A 14358-nucleotide genomic window follows, 5' to 3' on the forward strand; every position below is an offset into this window, starting at 1 on the left:
GACATAATGTCTGCTGCTCTACAGAAGTCTGGAGTCAGCCTTTTAACCCTAGACAGACACGAGTCCAACCTGCTTCGTCCCATGATCTTGAACGGCCAATCGCTCCCACCAAGGAAAACACCAGCTGTTCTGGGTATCACATAGCATATGACATCCACTCTCCTCACTCATAACACCATCACAAAATTGAAATTAAAGAATCTAATGCCCTCAGAAAACAAGCTGATAATAGATTTACACAAGACAGAAAATCCGATATTCTTCAAACAAATTTACACCTAAACTACGCCTCACATGCAAGGTCATCCACCCCATCAAAAGCAAATATGATAAAGATGCAAAACCACACAAAATAGTGCACTCGGAACCATCCTAACTGCCTGGCAACCACAAACACTCGATACGTACACAATGAAGAAAAGCTCCTCCCAATATTCTCCCAACCACCTCAGTATGCATGGCACTCAGTTATTTGCAACACCACATAACCCTTCCAGTCCAAACCATTCACTTAAAAACCACCAACTGCCAAGTAGAAATAAAAAGAGTCCAATAATGTTCGAATTTTTCAGGAACATTTGCATTCTCCAGCTGATTTGGTGCATTTTTTTTTTATTGGTCTTTCGTCTCTCTCTCTCTCTCTCTCTCTCTCTCTCTCTCTCTCTCTCTCTCTCTCTCTCTCTCTCTCTCTCTCTCTCTCTCTCTCTCTCTCCTTCCTATGAAGAAGTTAATGTTCCTAAGTAGGGTAAGACGGTACACGGAGCCCAGATGGTACCTTCCGGAAGAGAGCAGCTAAATTAACCTGACCTGAAAGCATTGAGTAAGCTACCTTATACAGCTGTCTTCCTGTTCATCAATTTATCATCCCTACTCCATCTTGATGATCACATCTGTCTGATGAATGAAGCGTTCGGTTCCTTACTTAACTACCTTTTAGGTTAAGCGGAAATTGTGCCACTTAGCTGTAATTCACTATGGATAACCGTTTGGGTTTAAAAAGAATCTTGCTCGTGTACTCATTTCGTTTATGGCTTATTTGGATTATATCTGAAATAGAACATATGCATTGGACCCCCTGAAACTGTGGACGAGCGTCCGTGACTTTAGCAGTACTAGTAACAATTGAGCACGTAAAGTGGCGTAAATAATTGGCATAAAGTAGAAGCCAATATCAAATCAAATGATATCAGATGATATTTATATTCAAGATGTTTTGACACGCAAATGAAATGATATTTTCACACAGCATTGTAAAGTCGATATATATCGAGTTTGATGTCGAAAACTGCGCATTAAGGATTGTCACTGACCGAGAAAGGCGAGGAGGTGGCAGAGGGCCAGATAACGGCGCGGTTGTGGCCCGGAGCCGAGAGGTGTGGATCACGCAACCGTTAGTTGTTTGCATGTCTGATTCAGTGATCAACGATGCTGACCCTCCTTTTGGTGCTGTTACAGTAAATGCTCCACTCTGTCTTTCCACAGTGCATGTATGCACAGTACCTATGTTATACAAGTAAGGGAATTTCGATTTCTTGAATTCTATAGATTGATATTGGGCAATAACCTGATCAGATTTTGACCAGATTTTCGTCATTTTCGTGCAAGTGGATAGCGTCGTTCAGTAGTAAAGCATGCAAGAGATATTAATGTTTCTGATGTCACGTGGATGTTACATAAATAGATAATTACACCGGTATCCGCTATATGAAAATTTTTGAGGGAGAGAGTTGGGAGAGTGTCATATGTCTGTATGTTTGGTGTACAGCCACCAGCTGGTATCCATCAGTTGGCTTATCCGAGATGTATTTCATATAATCCTTTCTTCTTTTTTTTTTTTTTTTTTCGTTGGTCACAGTAGCAATCGAGTACTTATGGTTTTAAGGCGAGATATTTGCCCTAAACATCTGTAATATATTGGCATGAACGTAAGAAGAGGCAGCATTCTTCGTTAATGGTAGGGGGCAGAGGAGACCCTCCCGTATAGGAAAAAAGTATCTATTCTTGGCTAAAGGGATTGTTTGGACTGAAAAGGTCATACTAGGAAATGAAAAATTGGGTCCTATTCTCCCTTAGGTCATTTTTAAAGTTTGGAACCTACCAGTTAGCTTATGTTAATTTTCATATCCACTTTACAGTCACTACACATCCCTTCTGGTTTCTGAAACTTCACTTTGGTACAGTGCATTTAGGCAGAGACCCCGCCCTCGATCTTTTACCCAGTGATCAAGAACTTAAATCGGTACCTGTCCCTGTATGAAACTCAAAGCACTCACGAAACTTTCACATGTAACAGTTTATTCATGAAAAAGTTTTAAAACATTTGTTACACAAATTCAAGAAACTTATGTTTCCTAAATTTTCTCCATCTACTTAAAAGACCTTTTGATTGTTCATTGTCTCACCGTTATGTTCGTCGTCACCACTATCTTCAATGTATTGTAGTACAGCCAGTGTTTAGGTATTAGTATAATCCAAAGACCCTACTTTGGTATGATCAGAAGAAAGCTAAACCATCGAACCGTCCAATGTGTATGTAGTAAAAGTATTATCGAGCTGAGAGCAGTATTTCAGGTTTGTAGGCTCGAGTACCCCCCAACTTTTGTCATGTTCGGTTACCGTAGTGGTAATAGGTTACCGGGAATCATATAACCGATGCATCACAATTGGTAGGACGTGCTAACATCAACAGTGCTACCTTGCTTATCGTTCACAATGGTGTGTTCTGTCCATGTTGGGTTGCAAAGTACTTTCTACAAGAAATGCTTCTGGCTTCACACGTAGGCATTGTGCCTACAGGCGCTTGCTGCAAGATATGGCTTTTGAATGAAAAAGAAAATTAATATTATGGGATGGAAGTTGAAGATTTTGTTGTTGTTGTGCGTGAAAGGGCAACTTTATTATATAAGATATAAAAATAAAGAAAAAGATGGGGTGAAAAATGTGAGATCCTTTGGGGTGGGTGGAAATTTGATTTCAGAATGTATGTTGTGCGTTATGTTACGTAAATCAAGTGATAGATGTAAAATTATCGTCATTGTTTCATTTGTACCTTCGAAAAAAAAAAAAAGTTCAAGGTTACAATTTGGAGAGATTTCAAAAGTAGTTGAGGAAGTGAATCCAGGGGAGAAGTTCATTGTAGTGAGTGACATGAATGGATGAATTAGAAGTAGGAGAGCCTGAGGTATGAACACGGGACAAGGATGAAATAATTTGTAAAAGTATATGTATTACATATGGATTACCATAAGAGAATATTGCACAGTCATAATTTAGCATAATCCAAGAAGGCAACAAAAACGTTACCAGAATTAAGAGATGAGTTATAGAGAGAGGTTAGAGGCCTTAAATTTATCCACATTAGTAGTAGATGAAGAGTACGAGTCTAATGTCAACTTTGAACAGTTCCTGGAAAGATGCAAGGATAGAACAAACAGAGGCCACACCATGAAATTGTACAGGAAATTGTTTGAAAAGATGGAAAGAAGTACTATAAGTACAAGAGAAGTGGACGAGTGGTAAAAAATAATGAGGAAATTGTATGTTTAGACAGCATACAAATGTTCGACAAGTTCAGTAAGATAGAAAAAGTTCAAGAGATGGGGAGCTCATGAGTATAAAATTTCCTACCCATACGATACAAATTTACAGTAAGAAAAAAAAAATGGTAAGAGAACACAGGGTTGGTAGGAATGTATCAAAACGTTTCTGGTAAAAGTAACATAACAGGTTGTGTGCTAATGATATGAGGGCAATGAGATGGTTACATGGGAACTTTATCAGATCATCTGATATCAGTTACATGTAGGTTAGCCCTGTATTTTCATACGAACTGGGATTAGAAATATGTCATCAAACAAGGACAATAATAACAAACTTACCTGCATGAGTAGTTAAATAAGAAACTGAAAGATATTAATGAATAGGAAGAGGTTGAGTGATGTGGGTATTTACAGGATAAGTTGATGAAGGCTGCCGCTGAGGGTACAACACTGTAAGAACAGGATATATTATTTGAGGAAATGTTTGTTGAGATTTGTAAGAATTTGGAAGAAATCAGTCTTTCAGAAAATAACGATGAGAAATTAAGTCTTGAATACAAAATATTTGACAAAGAATATAAGATAGTGTTGCATATGATAAAAAGGAAGCAAATGAACGTGAAAATCTAAGGTAAATAAATTTACTCTGAAAAGAGTAAACGGATGCAAAAGGAAGGCGTGAGGAAGGGGCATGGTGTACAAGATGATTTTGGGAAGTTACCGATAACAAATGAATAAAGTCATTATGCAGTGAACTCATGAATTTATGAAATTTGATAGAGATTAAGGTATGTCCAACACGAACACTGGTACAGTGATTAGAGGTAAAGAGAGTGAAGAAAAACGTTATCTATTAGAGATAAGGAGAGTGAAGAAAAACGTTGGATGACATTACAAATGGAAGAGCAAAGATACACATAAAAAAATAAAAGTTGGCATTGTAAATGATATGGTGGATGGTCAAGAGAGAGGTGAAATGGATATGAAAAGTATGTATAGCAGCATTGAAAGGTAGCTGTATGCCTTGTACTTGAACAAAAGGTAGCGCTTGCTATGCTATATAAAGGTAGATTTAGTAAAACTCTGTAATATTACTATGGAACTAATTTGAGCATAATTAGCAGGACATATGGTAGGACTGAAATTGCATTAAAGGGATTAGTGAAGTCATTGTGGTGAAAGAACATGGATTAAGAAAGGGGAAAGAGCTTGCAAAAGTGTCTCAAAATGGAGCAGTAACTTGATTAAATTCATCTGTGCAAAAATAACTCCTGCTTATACATCCTCCCAAATCTTACTAATTTCCTAAAACTGTACATAATGACCACAAAGTCTGCTTCTGCTTCTCAAAAGCTGGGGTTAATGTGTAGGTGCCTAGTATTCTTTTGAACAGCTATTCTATATCTGCAAGACATCTAATTCACCCCAGTATGAAATACTGCTTATATATCTGTGATGGCTCTTCTTCCACCTCTCTTTCAGCCTGAGTGGAATCAAAAAATTTCTGCCTTATAAATTTTCCTTCTGTTAGCTCACTTCATCCATCTCTTTCTTGTCTTCCATGAACTTGCTTCCCTAGCAATGTTCTACAGGTACTGTTTTGGCCACTTCTTTCATGAACTTTCTGCATGTCTCAAGCCCCTCAGACCTGGATCTGCAGTGTGCAAGTGGATGTTGCTTTTGACAGTTCCTGTATAGAAACTAGCCATGTAAGGATAGGCTATTCTCCTTTTTTTCTTTTTATTCTACCAAAAAGCTTGCCTTTCCCTCCTTTAGCCCTTTCATCCTTAAAAGTCTGGTCTGTAAACATATGAGGAGCTAAGATTAAAACATGTATGTTTCTTTCTTTTTAGTGAGCTCATTAAATGTTTTTTCAGCTAATATGGCTTCATTTAGGGCATAATTTTGTTACTGCCATGTCATGTCATAGAAACAAAAAAAGATTGCACTGAGTAAGATTTTGGTAAAATTTTTTTAACTATATAGTGGAACCATATCATGTGAAAGTGCAAATAGGAACTTCAGTTTTGCTTGATGAATCAGACCAGTGTGCAAAGTGAAGAGGTTAGAGGAACTTACGGTGGCACTGAAGTTCATGTCACTTTAAAATACAATGGACTGGTTGCAAATGTGTGATTGAACTGAAAGGTTACATACACATTCTTTGCTCTGTGTAACTAGGAATGCAGTTTGTGATAAGAGATTGATAAAATAGATACTTTTTACTTGGTAGATACTTTCAGAGCTCAAAAATGTTTAATTCTAACACTGTCGTACAGAAAAGCGTTTTCTTAAATTACCTGAATTACCAGCAGTCTGAATAGTATTCCCTGCCATTAGTAGGTTGGTTCACCAACAGTCTTCTTCATTAACTCCTATATTTTGAAGGTTTCCTGAGAAATGACAGTCTCCTAGATGTGATTTTCTGATTTAAAATGACAGAATAATAGACAATGACCTTGTGTATGTTCACAACTACCACCCAAGACTCTTCCACTCCGAGCTCAGTACTGTATGTTTATACCTCATATTAAGTGAGGATGCTACTGAATAACCCTATAATTCTGTGTTACTAGTCATATTTCAGGGATATTAAAGTACAGTTTTAAGGATATGAAAGTACAGTGCTACTTGTTGGTCCTTGAATTTATTTACAAACATACAAATATAAACAAATTATGCATTTACTCAAGAGTACGCAAGTTTTATAAATGAGTTATGCCTGTTGCTACCACCTTCTAAAAAAAGTGGTAGTTGTGATTATAGACATGTAATTCATTTACTTTTACCACAGAGTACCAGTACATATTTTCACATGTTTTCTTCTTGGTCAGTAAGTTCACTGTAATAACCTTTCTCCTCTGAGTATGGAATGTTTCCTGGTGGCACAACAAAGTAGTCTTCTAGGGTCCTCTTAGAGCAAGCTAGCAGCTCCTCACTAATGTTGCCAGTGGTTACCTCATCCTCTGCCAGAGCAAGAGACCTAAGGAGTGACAGATGAAGATTTATTGGCTAACTTTTTGCAGCAATATTATTCTATGAAGAGAAAGCTGCCAACACATAATCACTGATCAGGAATTCATGAATAAGCTTCTGTGGTAAGACTTAAAAGTTGAGTCACATGGAGGCATTACATGTTACTAAGAAGATAATTTTTTGTTAAAAGGATTTAATATCATCAATGACAAAGCTTGTGGGACAAAAATCACAAGGCTGAACCATGTGATGTTTGTATTGTTCTACAAAGTAAAACATAATGAAAATGAAGAATATTAGAAAACAGTTACCATAGGAGACAAGTTTTTTGGTATAAAAGGAGATAAATCATCCTTCCAAGTAGATATGAAAGGTTGTTTTTGTGTGTGGACAGCTTTTTTTTTTCTTTCTTTCTTTACAATAATCACTGAAAAAAATTTAAGTGCCTTCCTTTTAAGGAAAACCAGTTTGATATTTTTGTGTACAAATTTTTTCTGAGAACAGTTTGCAAGCTATAGACCTGTGCCCTGCTAAATGATTTATGAAAGGTAGCTTGGGACCTATAACACAGGAAATGAAAACTACCAAACAAAATGATCATCCTCTCTCTCATGAATGTGTCTGTCTTATTATACAAAGATTTTCTTAACTACTCCATCCTTCTTATCTTCCCATATTAGTTTACCCAGGTGAACTTAAAAAACAGCCATTTCCCCAGAGGGATGTCTAATTAAAATACAAATCAACAGCAGGAGTATAAAGCATGGCTGTTGCACAGTTCTACAGTTTGTGGGTTGTTCAGCCACAAAAACAAATTAACAGCAGATTGAGTTTCTGTATATGACATTAAACTTAGGAAACTTACACTTTAGATAAATAAATAGTTACATATGATGAGACACTTTACAAAACTGATATTTTCAGTGACCTATTTACTTGGCACTGTGGATCTTACAAAACCCAAAGATTAGAGGAGTGACATCGTCTGTAAGCAGTAAAGTGAGCAAATCATAGAAGAGGCTCTCTTTAAGATAGGCTGGTAATGTACTTTTAGGACATAGCACTGACTCATCATGATTAGCATTACTAAAAGCAGACAACTAAATGTCGGATGAGGTGAAAAATTAATTCTTAAATCAGTATTAGCTCTTTCAGTGGATGATATTCCTAAGAGATGTTACATGTTTGTTGAAGGCTAACATTCAAATGGTTAATCTAGATCATAAAATTCGTGTCTCTTAAAAGACCACAAAGGGTGAGGTTTTGCTCTTAAAAGAGGAGCATAATGAAAAGAGTATTTCTTTGTACAGATGTAACAATTATAGATGCAAGATGCTTCACGTAGAAGCGTGACTTTCACTTGATTCTGGTACCGTTATATTCCCTTTATTTGTGTGATGCAGAAGTTCGCTTTTTGCATGGAGTATTAAGGTTTAAAGCTTACATAAAATATATACTTAAGACTCCAGAACCTGTTGAGTCAGTAATTGGTCTCAATTTGCATACAGAACAGTAACATAGACCCCCCCCCCTCATCCTGAAAGATCAGCCTGTCAGTCAAAGAGTGGACTGTCACCACTAATACCTTTACTGACAGTTCTCAGCCAGCCTAAGCATGTCCCATCCAATCAAGAAATGACTGTCCCACCACCAACACTCCCCAGACCCAACCGTCCAGTCCTTTTGTTAACATCTTACAGTGCATCAGCAGCATTGATAGTGGATTATCATCTTATCATCACTGAAAATCATTTATCAATCTTAGGACTATTAGTTCTGGTGACAGTGATATTCTTGGCCCTTCTTGTGGGAAGAAAAGAGTGAAGAATATGGCCACCTACATGCATGAAACTTTGCCTACTCCTTGACATACAGTAACATTACCCATAAGATGTTGACAAAGATTCCTATTGACTTTTAGACTGATGAAAGGATATATTAACAATGCATCACAGAATGTGACTTTTGTGAATGTCCAGTGCCACATAAACATGGCCAACAAGAGCCTGCCAACAAGTTTGTTGGTATGAAGGTTTAGCATGTTCATGAACATATTCGGAAGCTGCTGACTGTGCCCAGCCACTACAACCAAGCTAAGTCATCGAATAGACTTGTCTGTAATGAGGCTGTTGGACTGGAGAGTGGCTGAGCACCCCAGCTAACCATGTGTGAATTGGCATTATTATCATGATGTGTTCATGAAAGAATTTAACACTGCATTCAAACCACCATATATAACACTGCATTCAAGCCACCACATACTTATATGTGCTGACAGTACAATGCAGTCAAACCTCTTCCTTTTCAACCAATTAGCCTTCAAGCTAATACCACCAGAAAAAGTAGTAGAAGAAACTGGTGCCTGTTGTCACCAAATTAGTCACAATATCCCCTAATTCTGCCGATAAATCTTGACAGGAGACAAAATGAGAAAGGTAAGAACTCCCCTTCATTGCTTAACAGGTCTCCTTGAAGCCGAGAGATCCTGAACAGCAATAATGAGGTGTCATGTAAGTCTTCTTTACTGAGTTATACTCAAGTCAACTTGTCTACAAATATTTTCAATTTCCCTAAATTGTGACTGTGCAGAGGATAAACTGTATACCACAATGCTAACAGAAATATTTGCTCATTCAAATGGATAAGCTTATATACAAGTGAGGGATAACTGTTGTGAGGAGCTTTTACAATGTACATGTTTGTGCAAAATTAACTGATGATAAGTGGCAGTGCACCAAGGATCTAATAGCTTCACAGATGGGCACTACATGAGAGGGCAGTGATATAGATGATCATGGGATACAGTTTATCCATGGTTTTAAAAAAAGAAAGCTCTCATTTTTGTATGCTGATGATCCTGTTTTATTTGCTGGTTTTGGATTTTTGTCAGACAAATATATCACTGATAATGTGCACAGGAAAATGTTCCAAGTAAATAAAAACTTAACTTGTTTGAAAGATAAGGTCAACATCATTGTAACTTGATACTGACAAAGAGGAATCAGATGATGTGAAAGTGATTTATATATTTGTGTACAATGATAACAAGAAGGCAGTAGCAATACAGATGTTAAAAGTACATGTATACTGTAGTAATGAAAGTAGGATGAGAGTTTTGATGAATAAAGAGTAGTAAAAAGTTAGATTGCAAGAAGCCTGTATGATGGGATTTTTTTTAGTTTACATTTAGATATGAAACCTTATTTTTGCTATGAAAGATAGGTGGTGTGAGTCATTAAAATGGCACTGCCATTTTCAGCATAATGATGTGATTTGTGAAGATTTATGATATAATAGTTGCAAGGTTAATGGAAAGAAGCAGATTATTAAGATGGAGAGAATTTAAAGAAACTCTCTATAGCTAAATGAATTACTAATGAGGTCCATGTAACAACTATGAGCATGTGCAGTGGATATATTTTGTGTAGTAAGTGGAAGCATGAATGACTGCAAGTTAACAGGTCAACATAGTAATCAGCTTCAGAAAACTTAAAAGTTAGATTGACAAACTGTGTCCTTAATAAGTATATGAATAGATTAATGAAAATTTTCTACAATGAAAGTGGTGAGCTTGAAATGTATTTAACAAGAAACCAGGAACTCAAGATATGGCAGTGGAGCACTGCAGTTAGCTGATACTTTAAGTTTAACTTCCAGTGAATTCTAGTTCATGTTTTCACAGTAATGCAGGAAACTTTACAACATTGCTGATTTACACCTTTACTGTGCATCCTTTCAGAAATTACGGTAACATTTCTAAGGTATTTTGCAGAGTAACAGATTTGTTAAATAGCACATATTACCCAAGAGCAATACAATGCACACATTTTTCTGAAGAGCAATATAATATTTAATTCAATAATTAAAGTGATTGTGAAATGTTTAGTGTGAAAACTTGTTCTCATCATACTTAATACAAGCTTAGAAAATAAATGAATGGGGTGTATGACTATAGGAACTTTAAACTAACTATACGTAAACAGGGAATAAACTGAGGTCAATAGGAAATTTAAATGAGAATCATGAAATAGGTTTTTTATATCTTAATATCTAAAGAAAATTTGAATAACAATATAACGTGGTAATAAATTAAGGATAACAACAAACAAAAACTTGGGATAGGTATGTAAATCTGAAATGGACTAAAAAATTAGAGCATTTAGAAAAGTCATGGAAAGATGAAGTATAAAGTACTTTGGGAGTATTTCAACCATATTGGCATTTACCTGTCCTCTAGTACTGTCAGCATAGGCTCAACACCTTCAGTATTCACCACACGTAATTCATCTGCCATGCTAGAAGAGAACATTTTATTTCAGTACATATGATGATCTTTCCGATATTATTGTTGGATGACTATGAAAAGTCTATGTTATGAAATAATTGTAGAAAATATAATTAGGTAGGCCTCCATCTTATGAAATACAGAAAGAAAATGTGTATGTTTGAGGGATTACCCATCATTATAATGATCACAAATAGTTTTTGAACTTAATACTGTACTCCCAGTAGAACACCCTCTTCTTCACACATGACTTCATTTACCACCACCTTGAATTCTCAGTTATTTAAAGACCCTTTTCCTTGTTTACCTCTAATATTCTGTCTTGCCTCTTTTTCTAATAAATCTTTAGGTTATTTTGAAATGTGCCATTACAGAATACCTAAAAACAGTATCCTTTATCTTGCAACAGATCTTCATGTATGTCACTGGTGCGTACTCTAGGAGCATACTTAAAAACAGTATCCTTATCTTGTAACAGATCTTCCTGTATGTCCATGATGAGGACTAATTGTGTAGATATTACCTTGCACAAACCAATGCTGGCCCATGTTTATGAAATTATCACTAATCTTATACTGTACTCTAGATACATATATTTATGTATATATATATGTGGGTTGTTGGGCCATTCTTCGTCTGTTTCTTTGCGCTACCTCGCTGATGTTGGGAAACAGTGGTTAAGTATAACTAATAAATTTTTTTCAATAATCTTTATTGATTTTGATAGTATGAAACATCAGGATTATATTGTCATGGTTCTGCCTTATATCCTCCCTTGCCATTTATTTTGTATCTACTGCAGTATAGTAGATAGATTGATGTTTTGTCTTAATAACATCATCAAAAGCTTTGCTGTTGTCATGTCTGTCTTTTCAAAGGAAAGAGCTTTGATCTCATGAGATCCAGTCATAGATCTCTTTAAGTTGGTTTGTTACTTCAGCTACATCTCTTTGTGTCACTTTAATATCTGTAACTACCTGCTCATCATACTAATTAAATATTTAACTGTCTCTTCTTTTTTTTCTGTGCAACTTACAGCTGGACTGTGGACCAACTGCTGCAACCAGGATTCAAACCTATGGGCTCAACTCTGGATGGCCCATGAATGCATTACAGTCAGGAACACTAACCACTACACCACAGGTTTGCTTTCTTATATTTCTCTTACCTTAAACTTTCCAGTCTCCAAAGTTTTGTTTCTTGCTTTATCCACATATGTGAACAAACCTTTTGGATTCTGTTCTGTGTTGTGTTTTACGTTCTCTTCATTTTATATGTTCTCAAAATTAGTTTCCCTATTGAATGTAACAATCGGATCCTATGTATTCCCTACCTGCATTATATTTCCATATTGCTGTTTAACTAATGAAGAAACTCTGTCTCATTTCTCTGCAGATTCCTCCTCTACAATCATCATTTTCTATAGTGAGAAACCTCTACCAAGAATAGTTAGTGCATTTCCTCCACTTACCAACGCCAATTTTAGCATAGTACTCATATTCTACATCATACAAAATAGCTGGTAAAGTAAATGGTATTGTTAATCATTCTTTTCTCCATATAAACATATTGAAGGATGTAATCACAGGGTTTGCATGGATGTACAGACTGATCTATATATAGTATAATGATCTATATATAGTATAATAAAAAAAATTCAGGCCTTATAAGTCAACAAAAAAATGCTTTGAAATTGATATCTGATTTGAATTTTCACCTTAAGCCTAAAGAAAAGTCAAAAGAATGATTATTTTCAATTCAATATTTGTTCACAAGCATTTTTTTAAACAATTTACCATTACAGAGTCAACATTAAAACTGGAAAATATTATTCTTTTACTCTTAATGCTTATAATACAATATAAATGTTCTTAAACACTTGCAACACTTAGTCTTACAAAATGGTTTTAATAGACCTAAAAAAAAAGGTGTGAAATTTCAGCTTTAAGTAAGTGTACAAACCCTGTATATGATGTAGGAAAAATACTGACACTAGAATCAAAACTTACCTTATGGCTGCTTCTAATCTGGCAAGACCTTTCTTATTTGCAAAGTCAACAAGAGACAGTTTTTCTAGCAACTGCACAAGCCTAAGATCCACTTTTGTACTTGGTGGGAGGTCTTTTTCACTGATGTCTGTGACAACTGGATGTTGGGGAACTTTGGATTTCCTGTCTGCAAATATAAAGATATTGGGGAAAGACAACCATGTCAGATTTTACAATAGATGTTTACTAAGAAGGAAGAGTCTCTGTAGATAATGTTTATGTATCATATATACAATTGGAATAAAAAGAATTTTATTTCTTGTTTACCTTTACTGGTGGTGGCAAGATTCTGCTTTTTTGTGATATTATTAACCCTGAGAGACAGTATTCCCCTACTGTGTCTCAGCATCATGCGTTTTATTCAAGAAACTTCAGTATTCCAGTAATATCACACAACTCCCTGCAAATGTTTGAAAAAGAAAACCAAGTTCCTAAACACATTAATCAAATGAAAGAAATTTTATATACATGCCATGAAACTATGAAAAAGTATCAGATCTTTCACCATAAAAACCAATGAAAATATATATTGCAGATTTTTCTCTAGTCAAAATTTCCCTTCCTAACACAAAGAAATCATGTAAATCTAACTTTTTAACATTACACAGAAGAATTAGCAAAGCAATAAAACTATCCTGTGAGTACTAAGATATTTTTCTGAAGGTTACAATGAAAAAATATTTACTCGAGAAGGAAAGTACCATTAAATGTACATAATATGGCGAGTGTTCTTCATTCTGGCATTGTTTTTATTGGTAACTGATACATCAGTCTTTCCCTTCTTTATTTTGGCAGCCATTTGTGTAACAGTTCAATGAGTACTTGCCTCTTTTGACTTTTTGATCAAAATTTCAAAGACTATGAGTCATTCAACCCAAGGAAGAAGAATTTTCAAGTGTGCAGGGCATGTAAGTAGATGTGGCCATTCTTTGTCTGTTCATGGCGCTAAGGGAAACAGCGATCAATGAAATAGTCTTAATTAGAGCATTTAATACCAGTGTTGTACCATAAATATCAGGATATGAGTGAGGTTAACGTAAACATAGGGGAAACACTTTCATAATAAAGTTAACAAACCTTCAAAAAAAAAGTTTTTACAGCTTAAACCCCTGCAGAAGTTAAGAAATTTCTATATGCAACCGACAGATCTGTATTTAAGATGCCACTAACTAGGAGCACTAGCTCAACCTAACCCATGGGCTACGTTAGGTAAAGGTACTTTAGATTAGGATGTATACCATCAGTTACCAAAAACTGTAATATTACCTCAAAAAAAACTACTTAACCTCTCTATCAGCTAAGATCTATTATGATTTTCAAGATTAATGTGAACAAATCCATACAAACACATGAGGTTTACCGTCACGCCAACTGCCGATAAATGTCAACAGACAGACGACAGACCATGCGGCCGTTGGCTTCACCGTCCAGCCTCCCTAAAGACAAGACCATGCGGCCGTTGGCACCACCGTTCAGCCTCCCCACACTGACGTTTCATATTTCAAAATTT

At 35.8% G+C, this 14358-nt stretch overlaps 1 protein-coding gene and 1 long non-coding RNA gene across 5 annotated transcripts in view; one reads left to right on the top strand and one right to left on the bottom strand.

The window, feature by feature from the left end:
- Positions 1 to 13095, top strand: part of LOC139758180 (uncharacterized) — a 149126-nt gene extending 136031 nt beyond the window's left edge. The window contains exons 1-3 of one of the 3 annotated variants that reach the window (XR_011714786.1): positions 1300 to 1373; positions 11839 to 11943; positions 12196 to 13095. This is a non-coding gene — a long non-coding RNA (uncharacterized lncRNA). The other 2 variants (XR_011714782.1, XR_011714783.1) reach the window with 2 other exon arrangements.
- On the bottom strand, positions 6168 to 14358 carry GatC (glutamyl-tRNA(Gln) amidotransferase subunit C, mitochondrial). Of its 2 annotated transcripts, none has more exons than XM_071679370.1 (5): positions 14209 to 14358; positions 13116 to 13248; positions 12810 to 12975; positions 10742 to 10810; positions 6168 to 6522 (listed from the first exon to the last, which is right to left on the bottom strand). In XM_071679370.1, the coding sequence occupies exons 2-5, from the start codon at positions 13198 to 13200 to the stop codon at positions 6351 to 6353; spliced, it is 492 nt and encodes a 163-aa protein (XP_071535471.1). In that variant the 5' UTR covers positions 13201 to 13248; positions 14209 to 14358; the 3' UTR covers positions 6168 to 6350. The 2 variants fall into 2 exon arrangements, with proteins under 2 accessions (XP_071535471.1, XP_071535482.1); XM_071679381.1 differs by having other exon boundaries at positions 14192 to 14239.

This window comes from Panulirus ornatus, chromosome 2, assembly GCF_036320965.1.
Source record: "Panulirus ornatus isolate Po-2019 chromosome 2, ASM3632096v1, whole genome shotgun sequence".
NCBI lineage: Eukaryota > Metazoa > Arthropoda > Malacostraca > Decapoda > Palinuridae > Panulirus > Panulirus ornatus.

Excerpts from the sequence above, each read along its gene's own strand:
- GatC (XM_071679370.1), bottom strand. The coding sequence starts at position 13,200 with ATGATGCTGAGACACAGTAGGGGAATACTGTCTCTCAGGGTTAATAAT. Across the intron at positions 10,811-12,809 it reads AGATTAGAAGCAGCCATAAG|CATGGCAGATGAATTACGTG; the intron begins GTAAGTTTTGAT and ends GTTCTCTTCTAG. Across the intron at positions 6,523-10,741 it reads CTGACAGTACTAGAGGACAG|GTCTCTTGCTCTGGCAGAGG; the intron begins GTAAATGCCAAT and ends GTCACTCCTTAG.